This window comes from Leucopleurus acutus, assembly GCF_964270905.1.
Source record: "Leucopleurus acutus genome assembly, chromosome: 14".
In the NCBI taxonomy this organism is placed as follows: Eukaryota; Metazoa; Chordata; class Mammalia; order Artiodactyla; family Delphinidae; genus Leucopleurus; species Leucopleurus acutus.
The window spans coordinates 53,954,759-53,968,597 of NC_139156.1; the positions used below are offsets into that span (position 1 = coordinate 53,954,759).

Genomic DNA, 13,839 nt, shown 5'->3' on the forward strand with positions numbered 1-13,839 from the left:
CAGGGCCCAGCCGAGCACTGGAGGAGCTGAGGGGTGAAGCAAAGTGCGGAAGGAGGGGCCGGGCTGCCTTGGGCTGGCTCAGAGGCCATGGCATGGAATTTGGTCTTTATCCTACTAGGAGCATCTGGGAGTTGTCCAAGAGGACTCTTGTGGTTGAAACATTTTGTGATTTTATGACCCTCGCGCAGGCCTCCTTTGCCTCTGTTTGCAGACTCTCCATCCTCCTGCCCCCAAGGGTTTCCGTGGTTCCCATCACCCACACTGTCGCACACAGGCAAATAGATGGGAAGCTGGCCGTGCAGCCCAGTGGACAAGGGGCTCCTTAGTGCAGGGGGCCTGGCCCACAACCTAATGGCCCCAAGGGAGACACCAAGGCCCTGGAGCGCCGAGACAGGCTCGATGACCCAGTGGCTGGGCACAGGGCACGCGATATGCACAGAGTGTGGTAGGAGCATGTCGGGGCTGGGGCTGAAGGCGGGCAGTGTGAAGGAGCCACGGCACCTGCATCCTGAAGTCTTCCTGGCAATCCCTGAGCTGGTCTGGAGCCCCGGTTCAAAAGCACCTCCCCAGATGTCTGACTGTCATCACGCTCGCCCTCGTTGAACTCTGCTCCCCTAGGGCCCTTGTGCGTGGCCCGTGCTGTCAGAGGGGTTCCTACTTTCTCCCGTTGGACACACATTGTTGACGGCTGCTCGCCAGGTCTGTGCAGGCTCTGAAGGAAGACGAAGGTCAGGGGGCTGCCTGGCTTTCCTGGAGCTTCCTCTGCAACCCAAGGGACAGGATTCCATCAGACAGGGTTAGCAACTGGCGTTCAGAGAACTCCTCTTCTGAGTCGCAGGTGTGGTCACCCTCCGGGTGCCGTTTGCTGAGCCCCTGCACACCCTTCATGTGTGCTCTGCCCTCAGACCGGGTGTCCTGTTCACTGGGAGGGAACGTGCAGTCCTGAGAAGCCACGTGGCCTTTCCAGGGCCCTCAGGTGGAAGTGGTGCCTTGACGTTGAACTTGCACCTGTGTCTGGAGCCCGGCCCTGAGGCCAGGCAGCCCTCCGTTGGTGTCCCAGCTCGCGCCCTCTGAACCCGGTGGGCTGGAGCAAAGTGCTGGGCTGGGCTCCGAGCACAGGAGAGAGGAGGGGTGCTGTAGGTGTGTCTCAGTCACTGGAGACTGGCAGGAATTGGGGAAATTGTGACAGCAGTGTGCGGTGGCCAGGCACTCCTCTGCGTATTTTATACCTTCATCCTCTCAGCCACCCCATGAGGTCAGCTCTATTGTCTCCCCATTTTACAGAGGAGGAAACTAAGGCAAAGGGCATAAGTGACTTACCCAAGGTCAGTAGAGAGAGAAGCTGGAACTCATGAAGAGGGATCAAGTTTGGGGCTGGAGGAAAACATGGAACCTGGAAGGGACAGATGAGTGGCCTGGGGGAAGCGGGGGCAGGGGGAACAGCAAGGGCAGGTCAGGGTGGCTGGCTGGGGAGGGGAGCTGGGAATGGGCCAGTTCCTGCAGTGGCTCAGACGTATGGTGCTTGGGGCTGTGCTAGGGTCTGGGAGGCTCAGTCCTTATGACTCTCACACCTCTGTGACCTAATCAGAGAGGCAGGGCCCAGGCCATGCACCCAAGCCCACCAGGACCCAACTCTCCACTGTGGCTCCAGCCTCCTTGGCCGCACCCCTGTATTGCCGTAGCACCCCTTCCATGATGCCGGGCCGTACCCCCATCCCCCAGGCTGGCAGTGGCCTCTCCTGCTTCGTCTCCATCCTGCGAAGCTCAGTCCAAGCACAGCCTCCCTGACCATCACCTCCCCGTCTCCACACTCAGGATCAGAGTCTCTCAGGCCCAGTGAGGAAGAATCTTCCAAGTGTGTGTGGCTCTGCTTTTCCTTCTCCTCGTCATTCAGCCCTTGTTTGTTGAGCACCTACTGTGTGCAGCGGGGAGACTGAGGCCCAGAGAGAAGATGGGACTTGAGCAAGGTCACTCAGCCAGTCAGGGGGGCCTGGGACCGGGTCTCCCCTTGCCTCACCCCCAACCTCCTGTCACAGGGCTCTTCTCCCTCAGGGAAGTGGCAAGCTGGGCTGAGGGCAGAGCGGGGGGGTGGCCCTGCCGAGCTCCCCAGCAGTCAGGAGCCTTTGAAGAGCTGAGAGGAGGGGCTCAGAGCCTCTGTCCCCCCATACTCTCCCTGCCCCCCACGGTGGAGAGGGGTTGCTTTATTTCTACTGCGCCCTGAGCTCTGACCTGTGTGGTATCCATCTCCTGAGAACCCTCCACTTCCCCTCCCCTCCCTCCCCTACCACATCTGTTTCCCGTCAGTCTCCAGCTGCGGCTCCCCCCTGCCAGCCCTGCCCCCCATGAGAAGAAAACACTAATGGGCTTTGCCTCACTGCGGGGGGTGGGGATGGCCCTGGGGTGATCAGTCCCAGCTGCTGACTGTTTTTCCCTCGCAGAGGGGAGTCGCCTTGACAGCTTCCCCAGCTCCTCCACCCAGTGCCTGGGCAGGGCTGAGCCAGGACCCGTGGAGGGAAGGGGCGCTGACAGGGTCATGGCCAAGGAGCGGGGATGGCCAGGATGTTGCAAGTGCATTTCCACAGGGACTCAGCTGATTCCCCTGTTCCCAGCCTGCTCCCTCTACATAATAATAATAGCAATAATACATGATATTAATACTGATCAACACTGCTCTTTATGTACCAGGCACTGTTCTAAAAACTTGGCATATATTAACTTATTTACTCTTCACAACAACCCTATCAAGTAGGTACCCTTATTAGCCTATTGTGTAGAGAAGAAAAATTGAGGCCCCGAGAGGTCAAGTGACTTGCAAGAGGTCACACAGCAATTATAGAGTCTTACAGAACTTTTTATGGTCAGAAACTACCTCAAGACAGTCATCTCATTTACTTCTCTCCCTATCACACGTACAGCAAATGTTATTAACCACCCCCCCAGCCCAAGTTACAGAAGGGCAAGTTAAGGTTCTAAAGGAGAACGTTCTCTCCCAATAGCCCTTGGCAGGTAGGTAAAGCTGCAGGCCTCTGGCAGGGCCTTTGACGTCTTGGAGCCTCGGTTTCCTCATCTGTAATTTATGAGGATGATAAGATGCCCCTCACAGGACGTTAGGTTGTGTGATTTATGTGGTGGTGCTTTGCAAAGTGTAAGCCACAGGAAGCAAGGGTGGTGTCGGGCCTGCTTGCTCTGGTCTCTCCGGCCCCACTTGGAAGACGGGTTCAGGGAGGGGCTTGGGCCAGCATGAAGAGTCCGGGAGGGGAGCTGGACATCAGGCTGGGTTTGGTCTGGGGGAGGGAAGACCTCAGAGCTGCTCACATCGGACCTATGGGAACCAGCAGAGAGTCTGCATGGCCCCTGTGTGGCTGGGATCACTGGGATGGGCGTACAGGGACCCAGACTTCAGCCCAAGATCGTGAAGTGCAGGCAATGGGCTGAGCCGGTGAGCTCAGCCGCCAGGGAGCTCTCCGGCGCTGGGGTGTGTAGGCCATGCCCTGGGATACTGTAGGTGTGTATCAAGATGTCTGGAGGGCAGGGGATGTGACCTTCCCAGGTCTGTCAGCTTGGAATTGTGGCTTCAACTTTCAGTGGCCCTCTACCAGCTGGTATTCCCCTCCTATTAGTAATAATAATAAACAACATTAATAACTTTTATGTGCTAGGCACTTTCTATTTGTGATCTCCCTCGAGTTGTAACAACAGTCTCGTGAGAAAAGTGTTACTGACATCTCCTTTTACAGATGAAGAATTGGAGGATCAGAGAGGTCAGGTGGCTTGCCCAAGGTCACACAGCTCATAGGTAGTTTGAGTCCAGGTTTGACATGAAGCCAAACTCTTTCTCCTTTCCCCTGGCTAGGAAAGCCAGTCATTGAAAGCTTACTGAGATGAAGCCAAGGCTCCTGCCCTATTTCCATGTCTTCCCAGTGTGGCTTTAGGCCTGGAAGCACAGGGATGGGCTTTACGACCCTGGATCCGAACCCTGCCCACCCACAGTCCATACACTCGCTTTCTAGAGCCCTCTGACTCGTCCATTTTCTGCTCTGAGTGTCAGCTTCAGGCCAGGCACTGCATAATCAGGCAGAAAAGTTGGTGCGCTACTTTTGAGCAGTTTGCAGCCTGTCCAGGGGGTAGCGCTCATGCTCAGCTCCCCTCCAGGACCATTCTGGGTCCTGGTCACTGGCACCAAGGCTCCCTTGGCCCACACCAGCCTGCAGTTCCTGCCCCCTGTCCTCGGCAAGTGGCTCCCAGCTGGCCCTGATCAGCTTCCTTTGAGTTCCCCCGAGTCCATGCAGAGGACCCTGCTACAGGTAGGGGTTCTGGGCTGGGGCTACGGCTGCCAGCCAAGAAACCGTCTGCCTCGGGAGGTGTGCCTAATAACCTCCGTACCTTTTCCAGAGAAACAAGCTCGCTTTTGAGAACCAGGATGCGAGGTACAGAGGGAGCAGGGAAGCCCCCTGTGTGACAGAAACGTGCTTGTATGTGCCAAACGCCAGTTTACAAGCATCTAGACATCTGACTCCGCCCTGCAAACGAGCTACAACAATGGCCCACTTTACAGATGTGGAAACCGAGGCTCTCTGAGGCCACACTCTGAGTGAGTAGCCTCAGAGGTCTGGCAAGTCACCTCCCTTCTCTGGACCTCAGTTTCCCTGTTCAGAAACACCTAGCCACTCCACTAACGAGGCAGGGGCCCTGGGATGTGGGATGAATCAGAACACTGGCTGCTGACGTCACAGAGCTAAGGGCTCGCTTACCCGAAGCCTGAAACACTGTGACCCCGTCCAGGTTAAACTCCCCTTGAGTCTTGAGGCCGCAGGAGCAGGTGTGGTGGTGACAAGTGGCCTGGGAAGAAGCAGTGGATGCTGGGAATCAGGAGATGCGGCTTGGGCCTCCCTTGCGCTGGGCCTCAGTTTCTTCGTCTGGATAATGTCTGGGCCCCGCTGCGTTGCCTCCGTCTCGGGCATTCGTGAGCTTCAGGTGGTGGCTGCCCAGAGAGTACTGGCGGGGGTGGAGCTGGGGGGCAAAGAGGCAGGTAGACCTGGGGCTCTGTGTGCAAGACCTCCTCCCAAAGCACTGACCCCAGCCCGAGGCCTCAGCCTATGCCTCCCAGGATGCAGGACTCAGGACGCTCGTGTTGCCTGCAGCAAGCGAGAAGCAGGAAGGGTCCTGGGCGCTTTGGGAAACCACCTCAGATTACAGACGCCTGCGCTCTCTCTCTGGGCCCTCCCTGTCTGTCTCCCTCCTCCTGTCTGTCTCGAGCACTCTCTGCCTCTCTCCGCATCTGCCCCACTCTCACTGCTCCTCTGGTATTTCTTTCTTTCCGCCCCCTCCTCCCCACCCTTGGGCCCGCTTCCTCCTTCCTCTCTGCAGAGACCCCTGGAGAAGCCCGATGGCCTGGACGTGTCCGACCAGAGCAAGGAGCACCCCCAGCACCTGTGCGAGAAGTGCAAGGTGCTGGGCTACTACTGCCGGCGCGTGCAATGACCCGGCCGCCTGCTGGGCCCCGCCGCCCTCCTGCCAGCCAGAGAAGACGCCACCCCCCTGCGTGTCCCCTGTGTGCGCGGGGGCGTCCTCGCAGGCTTACAGGTCTAGGGGGTGGGCTCTTGGCTCATGTATGTTGACAAACAGTGTTACTGACGTAGCTGCGCCCCCAGAAGGCCGGGTCTCTGCGACTCTCTACGGGGGGCCCTGGGTCTGTGTGGAGGGAATAGGGCAAGCAGAGGTCAGCGCACAAGACCACACAGAGCCCTTGGTGTCCCCGCAGGCTCTCCTCTGAGACTCCCTTTGGGGTGAGCAGCCTTGTATTGGCCACGAGTGCACTAAATTTACTGTGAATCCCAGAGCCTGCAGGGGACTGTCTCCCCAAGACCGGCCAGGCCGCCTTTTCCCACCCAGAACCTTCCAGTTTGCCCTGTGTGAAAAGCCACTCTTAGAAAGCCCTAATTTTCTGTCTAAGTCAGCACTCATGGCAAGCTGACACCTGTTCTCGCAGCTGCTGGGGAGCGGGCATCTCTGCCCCCTGCCACTTTGAGCCCCAAACCTGACCGCCTCTGCCGTCACTGGCATTGCACCTGGGCGCCGCACCCTGCCCCCCACCGTAGACCCAGAGGTCAGGCACGGGGAGGCACTGAATGTTGGACAGTGTTCCAAGGTGTGACCTAGGGCACATCAGGCAATGCCTCCCCCCTCTCCCAGCACCTACTACCCCCACTTGCTAGGATTTTGTCAGCCCCATTCCCTTCCCCTCTCCCTCCCCTCCCACCCACGCTAGGGGGCCACCCCCTGATGGAGGCTACAGGACCCAGCAGGGAAGCCACTCTGGCAGGAAGGACACAGGCCAGGCAGATCAAAGACCCCGGTTTTAATGCTGGCCTCACCACCGACACACTGTGGAGCCTGGGAAGGATTCTCATCTCTCTGCTTCGCTACTAGTTAAGTGAGAGACTGGCAGCGGAGAGCCGAGAGGCCCGTTTCTGTTCTGATGTTCTGGGATTCAGCCTGGCTGTGTGCCATCTCCTGGAGCAGAAAGCTTTATTTGGACAGTATCCCCAGGTGCCGTGCCCCCAGTATCACCCGTCAGTCGGTCACTTAAGAAGTCATGCGGAGGGCTCCCGTCCTCCCCTGTCGCCCCTGCAGGCCCAGCCCTGCCTGCTGTCCCCTACCCTGCAAACGTGAAGGAGGGGGTTACCCCCACCCCAAGACAAGCTACAGAACCTCTCGTTTGCAAAGTGGGGATAATGATTCCTACCTCCCGAGGTGGGGGGAGGCCTCTTGGCGTTCACACTGGTCAGGGCGACGTTGTCCTGGCTAGTGGGGGGATCGCCTTCCTCTTTGCTCCCTCCCCAGTGAGAAGTCCTATTTTTATTGTCGTGTCACCCTTCCTTTCTCCCAGGGGAACCGGCTGTCAGAGCTGGGTCACTTGACTTTGTCCCAACATTATGCCTCTGTGGAAAAAAAAAAAATCAGACCACGAAATGGGCCTGAAATTCAGTGTTTACCACGGCTCAAGGACACCCAACCCGTGTCCAGTTGCCTTTTGTTTTCAAATGAAAATGCTTTGTACAACTGAGGAGTTACAGCAAAGTGTTAATCAGGGGTCCAGGGAGTGAGTCGAAGAGATGGAGTGAGTGCATTTGCAGCCAGAGGGCTGCAGCGTAGATTTGGGCAGGGAGGTGGGGGGGGCCATGCCCTCTGAGCATTTAAGAAGGGTGTATTTGCTCCAGCCTGAGCCCTGTAGCGGCCTCCCTCCGGCCTGCCCCTGACTGTGAACACGCTCACCGCCCACTGAGGAATCCCTCCCAGCTGCTCCCTGCGTGCTCCAGGGTGTCAAGGTGAGCCAGAGTCACCCTGTTCCAGGGCTCTCTGTCCCCAAGGAGAAGCTGTTACTGTCAGTCATCCTAGTGCCCTGCTAACGAGAACATTCGCAGTGGTGGGCAGTGTGCTGGTCTCTGCTGCAAGGACCAGGTCTCGACCCTTCCAGGGACCTGGCTCCACAGGGGGACCTTGGCCTCAGGTACCTGGGCTGCAGTCATGGGGGAAGCCCACACCTTAGAAAGAACCCAGGCTCCAGACCCCTGGAGGCCAGGGCCTTCCACAGGCCAAGAGGAGAAGGGATATCACCCCAAAGTGACCTTTGCAGTGGGTTTGTCCAGCTGGCAGCCCCCGCCGGCAGCCCCCGCCATCTGTGCAGAGCTGGCCACCGCAGGGGCTGGGCCCTCCCTATGAGGCAGCCCTTCCACACCGCCCCCTCCCGCACTGTTTGGCTGAATTTGGGAGCTCTGTGTGCTCAGCGAAAGCCACTGCTGTCCAGGCTGGTGCTGTGAGAATCAAGTGCTCAGAGGGCCTGGGCACCCAGGAGACAAGAAATTGTGTGGTTTTAGTAGGTTCAAAGGGACAATCGCTTGCAGTTAGTAGATCTAGCGATCCAGTTGGGAGAGAACGGTGTTTACCCCATAAGAAGTATTCAATAGTTCTACTTGTGAATTTGTATTTATTTTGAGTTATACTTGACACAGAATTCCTTTTTTTTTTTTTAAAGAAAAAATACTATGTGTGTATTTTGAAACGAAAATTCATGGATGTTAAAATTTCTGCATGGTTTCCAATGTTTCTCACAACACTGAACTTGTTACTTTCTCCCGAAAAATCTTCACAGTGATTTTTGTCTGTATATATTTGAGGGCTTTTTTAAAAAAAAGAAAAAGAAAAGAAAAATATGATTGCCTGATTTTTGAGATTAAAGTAAACAAAAAGAGAGGCATTTTCAAAACTTCAGAGCTTTCAGGAGGGCAATAGAATATCAAATGAAGATTTCTGGAAGTATTTTTTGCAAACCTTCTGGTTGAGCTGCGAGAAAATATTTATGGTGAGAACTATTCTCTTTTTCCTGTTGGTTTGTTTTGGGGGGGTTGATTTTTTACTATGCTTTGGTCTGTAAAAAGTCTGCAACTGAATTACATTAAGAAGGAAATATTGTCTACATAGATTATTATATGAAGTTGGTACATAATTCTGATGAGGTAAAAAAAACTTTGCAATTCTTTAAGCCATATTATTGTTATTCTCTGTTGTTATCCCTGGATACAAATATCAGTATTAAGTAGCCAGCATATTATTCAAGTGCATAGACTTATTATTAATATGTTCTTGTCCTGTATTTATACATATGTGTATTTGGGAAAGTACTGCCTTTTTTTAAGGGAAGCTATTATTAGATACTTAGTGAAAAGGGAATGGTGAGCCCTTCGAGCCTCTTCAGCTGAGGATAACACAGCATTATAATCCATTCTCTTGCACCTTCTTATTATTATCTTGTTATTATGGTTATTAAACTCGTGGGGGGCAGGAGCGTGCCTGGGGAGGAGAGGGCGTGTGACTTACTAGCCCCACCACGGTCGGCCAGCTCCAAAGATGGTCTCCTTGGCCTGGTCCAGGGCTCCCGGTCAGCAGGGCCCAAGGATGGAAGAGGGAGCAGGAGGCGGACTTCTCCAGCCGCCCCCTTTGGAGCTTTGCCATCTGAGCCATGCCTTGGTGCCCTATGCTCTTTGAACTTGGATTTGTCACCCAGAGCCCTTACACCTGCCCTCCAACATCTAATGGACTTGAATCTACTCTAAACGAATATTTAATCCAGCATCACTACATCGTAGCCCAGTGTGACAACTAACCCTGGAGTTTGGGAGGCGTCCGGCCTTCGGGGGAGTTCATCGCTCTCTGTTGCCAACCTCACCGTTCGACCTCCTCCACTCCTGTGTGGTGACCCTGTCCGTGTCTGTATCTGTTAATACGTGTGTGTCCAGCTAAAAAGACAAACAGAACCCGTGGGCCAGCTCGGAGGGTGCGTGGAGAAGCCTCCCGACCTCTCCCGAGGGCCGCCCTCGGGATGGCATTCCGTTGTGTGCCTTATTCCTGGAGAATCTGTATACGGCCTACCTATAGAAATATAGCCTTTTCATGCTGTATTAAAAGAACTTTTAAAAGCAAGAGAGGCTCCTGGGTGTCCTTGTTTACACGGAGCATCGGTAGGGAGCTGAACGTTTTCACAGATTCGGGGGTGCTGAGCTGGGTAGGGGCGGCTTGGGGCTGCCCTTCCGCTCTCCCGCGTCTGGAATGTCTTGTCCTGGCCCTGCCTCCACCCAGCCCCCCTGTCCCCAAACGGACACTCTCTCCAGGGCGAGGGCCCTCCCCAAGCGGGGCCCCAGACTAGGCAGGATTGTCGGCACATTAGGTCACAGTTAGCTCTGCGATGAGACTGCTGGTGACCATATATAGGAGTGAATCTTCCTCGGAGACAGCAGCCCTAGGCCTCGCAGCTGCAGCTCCCACTTGGCCCTCTCGCCAAGACAGGGATTTGGGCCTCAGACGCTGGGCATCCCACAGTGAGCAAGCTCAAGTGTCCAGGGCGTCCTGGACAGTCCCCAGGGGAGGAACAGAGGGCCCCTCTCCTGAGCAAGGGCCTGTCTGGGCTGTCTCACGGTGGCGCTCGACCGGGGCCACAGACGGGAAGTCACGGCTCGCAGGGCCTGGAGCCCCGGCGAAGCAGGCCTGAAGGAGCCACCTGCATACGCAGCCCTGCGGCCCAGGAACCGCGCACTTGTGGTTCTCAACCTGGCTGCTCACCAGAATCGCCTACGGGAGCCTTGGTCCATCCCAGAGACGCTTGAGAAACCGGCCTGGGTGTCCTCAGGTTCTTAAAGTCCCTGATCAGTCCGGTGTGCACGGCTGAGAAACACCGGGCTTTGAAATGGTCCTCAGGGTCCTGTGGGGTGGATGGTGATGGCCGGGAGGAGGCCGTGGGCAGGGGGCGTCCAGCTCACTGGGAGACATCCCATCCTCGGCTTCAGCCAGTTGCTGCCATCTAAGAACACACCACCTGGGGCGGGGTGGGGAGTGGGGGGGCGACTAGGCTGTTATGTGAAATTCTCCAATTTTTAAACTTTGGCAGTTAGTTTATTAAATAGCCAAACTACATGTCTGTGGACCAACCCATGTCTCCATGCAGCCCCTGAGATGGAGCAGAGAAAACAAGGTAAGTCCTCGGCATCAGGGATCATGGATGGGGGAAGGGTGGCGAACAGGCAGGAACAGGCTCCCAACTCCAGGAGCAGGACCCCTTGTCTTCTTTGGGGCGCACAGCGAGTCCTGGAAGCCATCTAAGCCCTTTCCTGCTTATTGGCACAAAGGAAGGACTCACCTCCGGGTGCCTGGCCTCAGGCCGCATGAAATGGCGGGCAGGGCCAGAGTTGGCCTGAGCGCAGGTGGGTGTCAGTGAAGCCAAGCAGTGAGCAGAGAGGGGACCCAGCCCAGCAGAGTGGGCGGGGGAGAGAATAAACACTGCCACGAGGGCCTCTCCACCCACAGCCCAGGGAGGGCTGCGCTCCTGGTACAGGTCTGAGGACACAGAGCCCATCTGTCTCAGTGGCCTGTGCCCCACGGTGCCGGCTTCCAGATCAGCCCTGCCTCCCCTGGCTGGGCGACCCTGGGCGGAGTCCCTGGCCTCTCTGAGCGCCGGCTTCCGCAGGGATACTGTGCAGATAAGCCGGCCCAGTGAACACAAGGCCCAGCACACAGCTTGGCACCTGGCTGGCGGGTGGCAGGCCAGGGGCTGTGGATCTCTTGCTCCCACTGTCTGTGGCTCCGGCCAGAGGTCACCCAGGGAGTCCGAGGGGGTGCCAGGCCGCCAACCCAGGAACGTGGTTCACTTGCTCACTGGCTGAGTACCCCCTGTGCTGGGGCTGAGGTGTCAAGGTTAATGTTCGATTTTCTGCCCTTGTGTGTCGTGTGCATGCACCCGTATTTGTTTAGTTTTGTTTTCCGTGGAAAGAAAACAAACCCAAGGCAAACACAGCCTGCATTTCGACATCTGCAGCCGTGGAGACCAGTAATTCCCCTGGACAGGAAGGATTTCCGGTTGGACCTAATGTCCATGTCCAGGGGCAGCCGGCGGTGGCTGAGAGCAGAGAGAGCAGAGTCCACAGCGGAAAGGGGTGTCGGGGAACCCAGAGGGGAGGGCCCAACTCTGGGTCCACCCCTGCCCGCCCTCCTCGAAGCTGGTGTCCTCCGCCACCCTAACCCCACATTTGAGGCCTCCAGAGGCGGGGGCTCACTTGAGGTCACCCAGTGGGAGGTACAGGATTTGAACCCTGAGTTCTTACCTCCCAGTGCCGTGTGTGGTTCAGAGGCAGAGCTGGGGCTCGGCCCCAGGCAGCATGCTATGCCCACAGTTGCAAAGGTGGGGCAAGGAGTGAGGGCCCCAGGGGCGGGGGTAGTCTGGGGGGAGAGGCAGCTCCAGCCCGGGAAGGCCTTGGTGTAAGGAACCAGGCACGGGGAGGGGAGACTGGACAGTGCCTCAGATCTGGGGGCCGGCGGGGGGAGGCATGTGGGTTCAACCACTCCCTCTCCCACCTCAGCACCAAAACCCCTGGGGACTCAAGGGCTCCTCGTGGGGCCCAGACAAGGCTCCTAGCACCACCACCTTCTTGGAATGTGTCCTTACCTGTGAGCTGGAGCAGTTGGGACCCACTGCAGGCTGCAGCGGACGCCGGGCTGCAGCGGAGGCCCTGTGCTGGCTGCTTCTCCTCTCCCCGGCTCCCGCTGCCATCGGGCTTCTGCCCTGGGCCCTGGCCACAGGCCCAAGTCTCTCCTGTTCCTCTGGCCTTATGTGTATGCTCCTAACAATCCTGGCAGGAGCCAGGGCAGAGACCGATATGGCGGGTGGGGAAACTGAGGTCCAGGGAAGGCCCTAATGCCCCAGACTGGCAGACAGGTCCTCCGCTGCACCCTCCCATCTCCACGCTCTGTGCTTTTTCTGATCCCTACCAGAGACTCCAAGTGGATTCCCACCAGCGCTCTCAGGCCTTCAGCAAGGCACTAGGGGCGTCTCCTCGGGGCCTGGGTGGGGAGTCAGGCCCCTGTCTGCCCTCAAACAGCTGGGCCCTGGCTCCGCACAAGGTCAGGCATCCAAACGCCACCCCAGAGGCTCCCTGGCCCGCCTCCCACATGGTGCTGAGAGAGGAGACACTTTCTACTTGTGTGTGTTCCGCTCCCGGGCAGGAGACGAGCTCAAGGGAGGTGCATGGGGCAAGGTAGCCGAGGGCGCCTCCAGACCCGACCCCGCACACTCCCAGCCCCCCACCGTCCGTGTGTCTGCAGTGCCTGTGTGGCCTGGTGCACCACAGGGTTAAATGTGGAATAAATGGCCAACGTCCAGTGCGCCAGCTGCTGTGCTCTGTGATCTACATGCATCATCATTCTTGATCTTCACCACGACCCTGTGAGCTGGGTGCTGGGATGAGTACCATTTCACAGAGAGGGAAGCCGAGGTTCAGAGAGTTTGAGTGACTTGTCCAAGATCATACAGCTAGAGAAGCAGAGCCCCTCCCTGTGCCCCCTCCCAGTGCCACTTCCCACCCCTCACCCCCCAGTGTCAGGTCCAGGGCCTAGTCCCTGCCTCTGGCAGCTGTGCCACCCGCCCAAGACAGCCAGCTGGCGGGGCTGTCCTGCCCTCAGCCCCCAAATCCCTGGGCCCCTCACACCTGCCCAGCCGAACCCGCCAGCCTTCCTATGGTAGCCCAGAGCCAATAACCACCTAGTGCAGGCTCCATGGTGGTTACCGCGGGCTTGTGCAGAAGCTGGAACTCAAGCCAAGCCCCCAACACAGCCCCCAGCCCCCTTCTACCTCTATCCTTGAAAACTTCCCAGGGGGTCCCTTTCCCAGTTGCAGGGGGAGCCCAGCTCCTACCTCCACTGCCTCCAGGGCGAGCCAGGCTGGATACCTGTGCCTTCTCTCCCTGGCGCTCAGCCCTCCCCCGCTGGAGCCCTGTATTCAGGCCGGTCCCCCTTCCACATCCTCCCTCTTGGTCCAGGAAAGGAAGGGGGTCTTTCTCCCACCCGAGCCCTCCACCCTGGGAGCTGAACAGCATCCTCCTCTACCACCCGCTCAACATCCCCCCTCCCTCTCTGGTCACTCCTGGAGGTCAGGGCTCAGCCTCCACCGGCCCTCCACACCCAGCTTCTGTAGCCTGTGGGGTAATTTGGGGTCCAAGTCCTGCCTCGTTCATCCAGGATCATGGCACCTGCCGCGACCTCCATCTCGGCCTCCCCACTGTCATCCTGGCAAGGGCTCTGGGGTCAGATGGACTGGACACTGAACGGCAGCTTCACTACTTACCAGCTGTCATCCTGAGCTGAGAAAGTCGCCTCCCCCCCTGAGCCCCGGGTTCCTCCCTTGTACAATGGGAATGGTATTGCCTGCCCACCACCTGAGGGTCACTGTCACGATTAAACACCTGGGACATGCTTAAGAACTTTTAGCTACTGCACTGTTCATGGAGGGGTGCCAGT

The 13,839-nt window shown here is 57.4% G+C and overlaps 1 protein-coding gene across 1 annotated transcript in view; it reads left to right on the top strand.

Moving 5' to 3' along the window:
- The window catches only part of ZCCHC24 (zinc finger CCHC-type containing 24), a 60,515-nt gene extending 52,486 nt beyond the window's left edge, over window positions 1-8,029 (top strand). The window contains exon 4 of the mRNA XM_082853909.1: window positions 5,368-8,029. Coding sequence (XP_082710035.1) covers window positions 5,368-5,481 — 114 coding nt within the window. The 3' untranslated portion in view covers window positions 5,482-8,029. The remainder of the gene's footprint in view (window positions 1-5,367) is intronic.
- The last annotated feature ends 5,810 nt before the right edge of the window (window positions 8,030-13,839 follow it).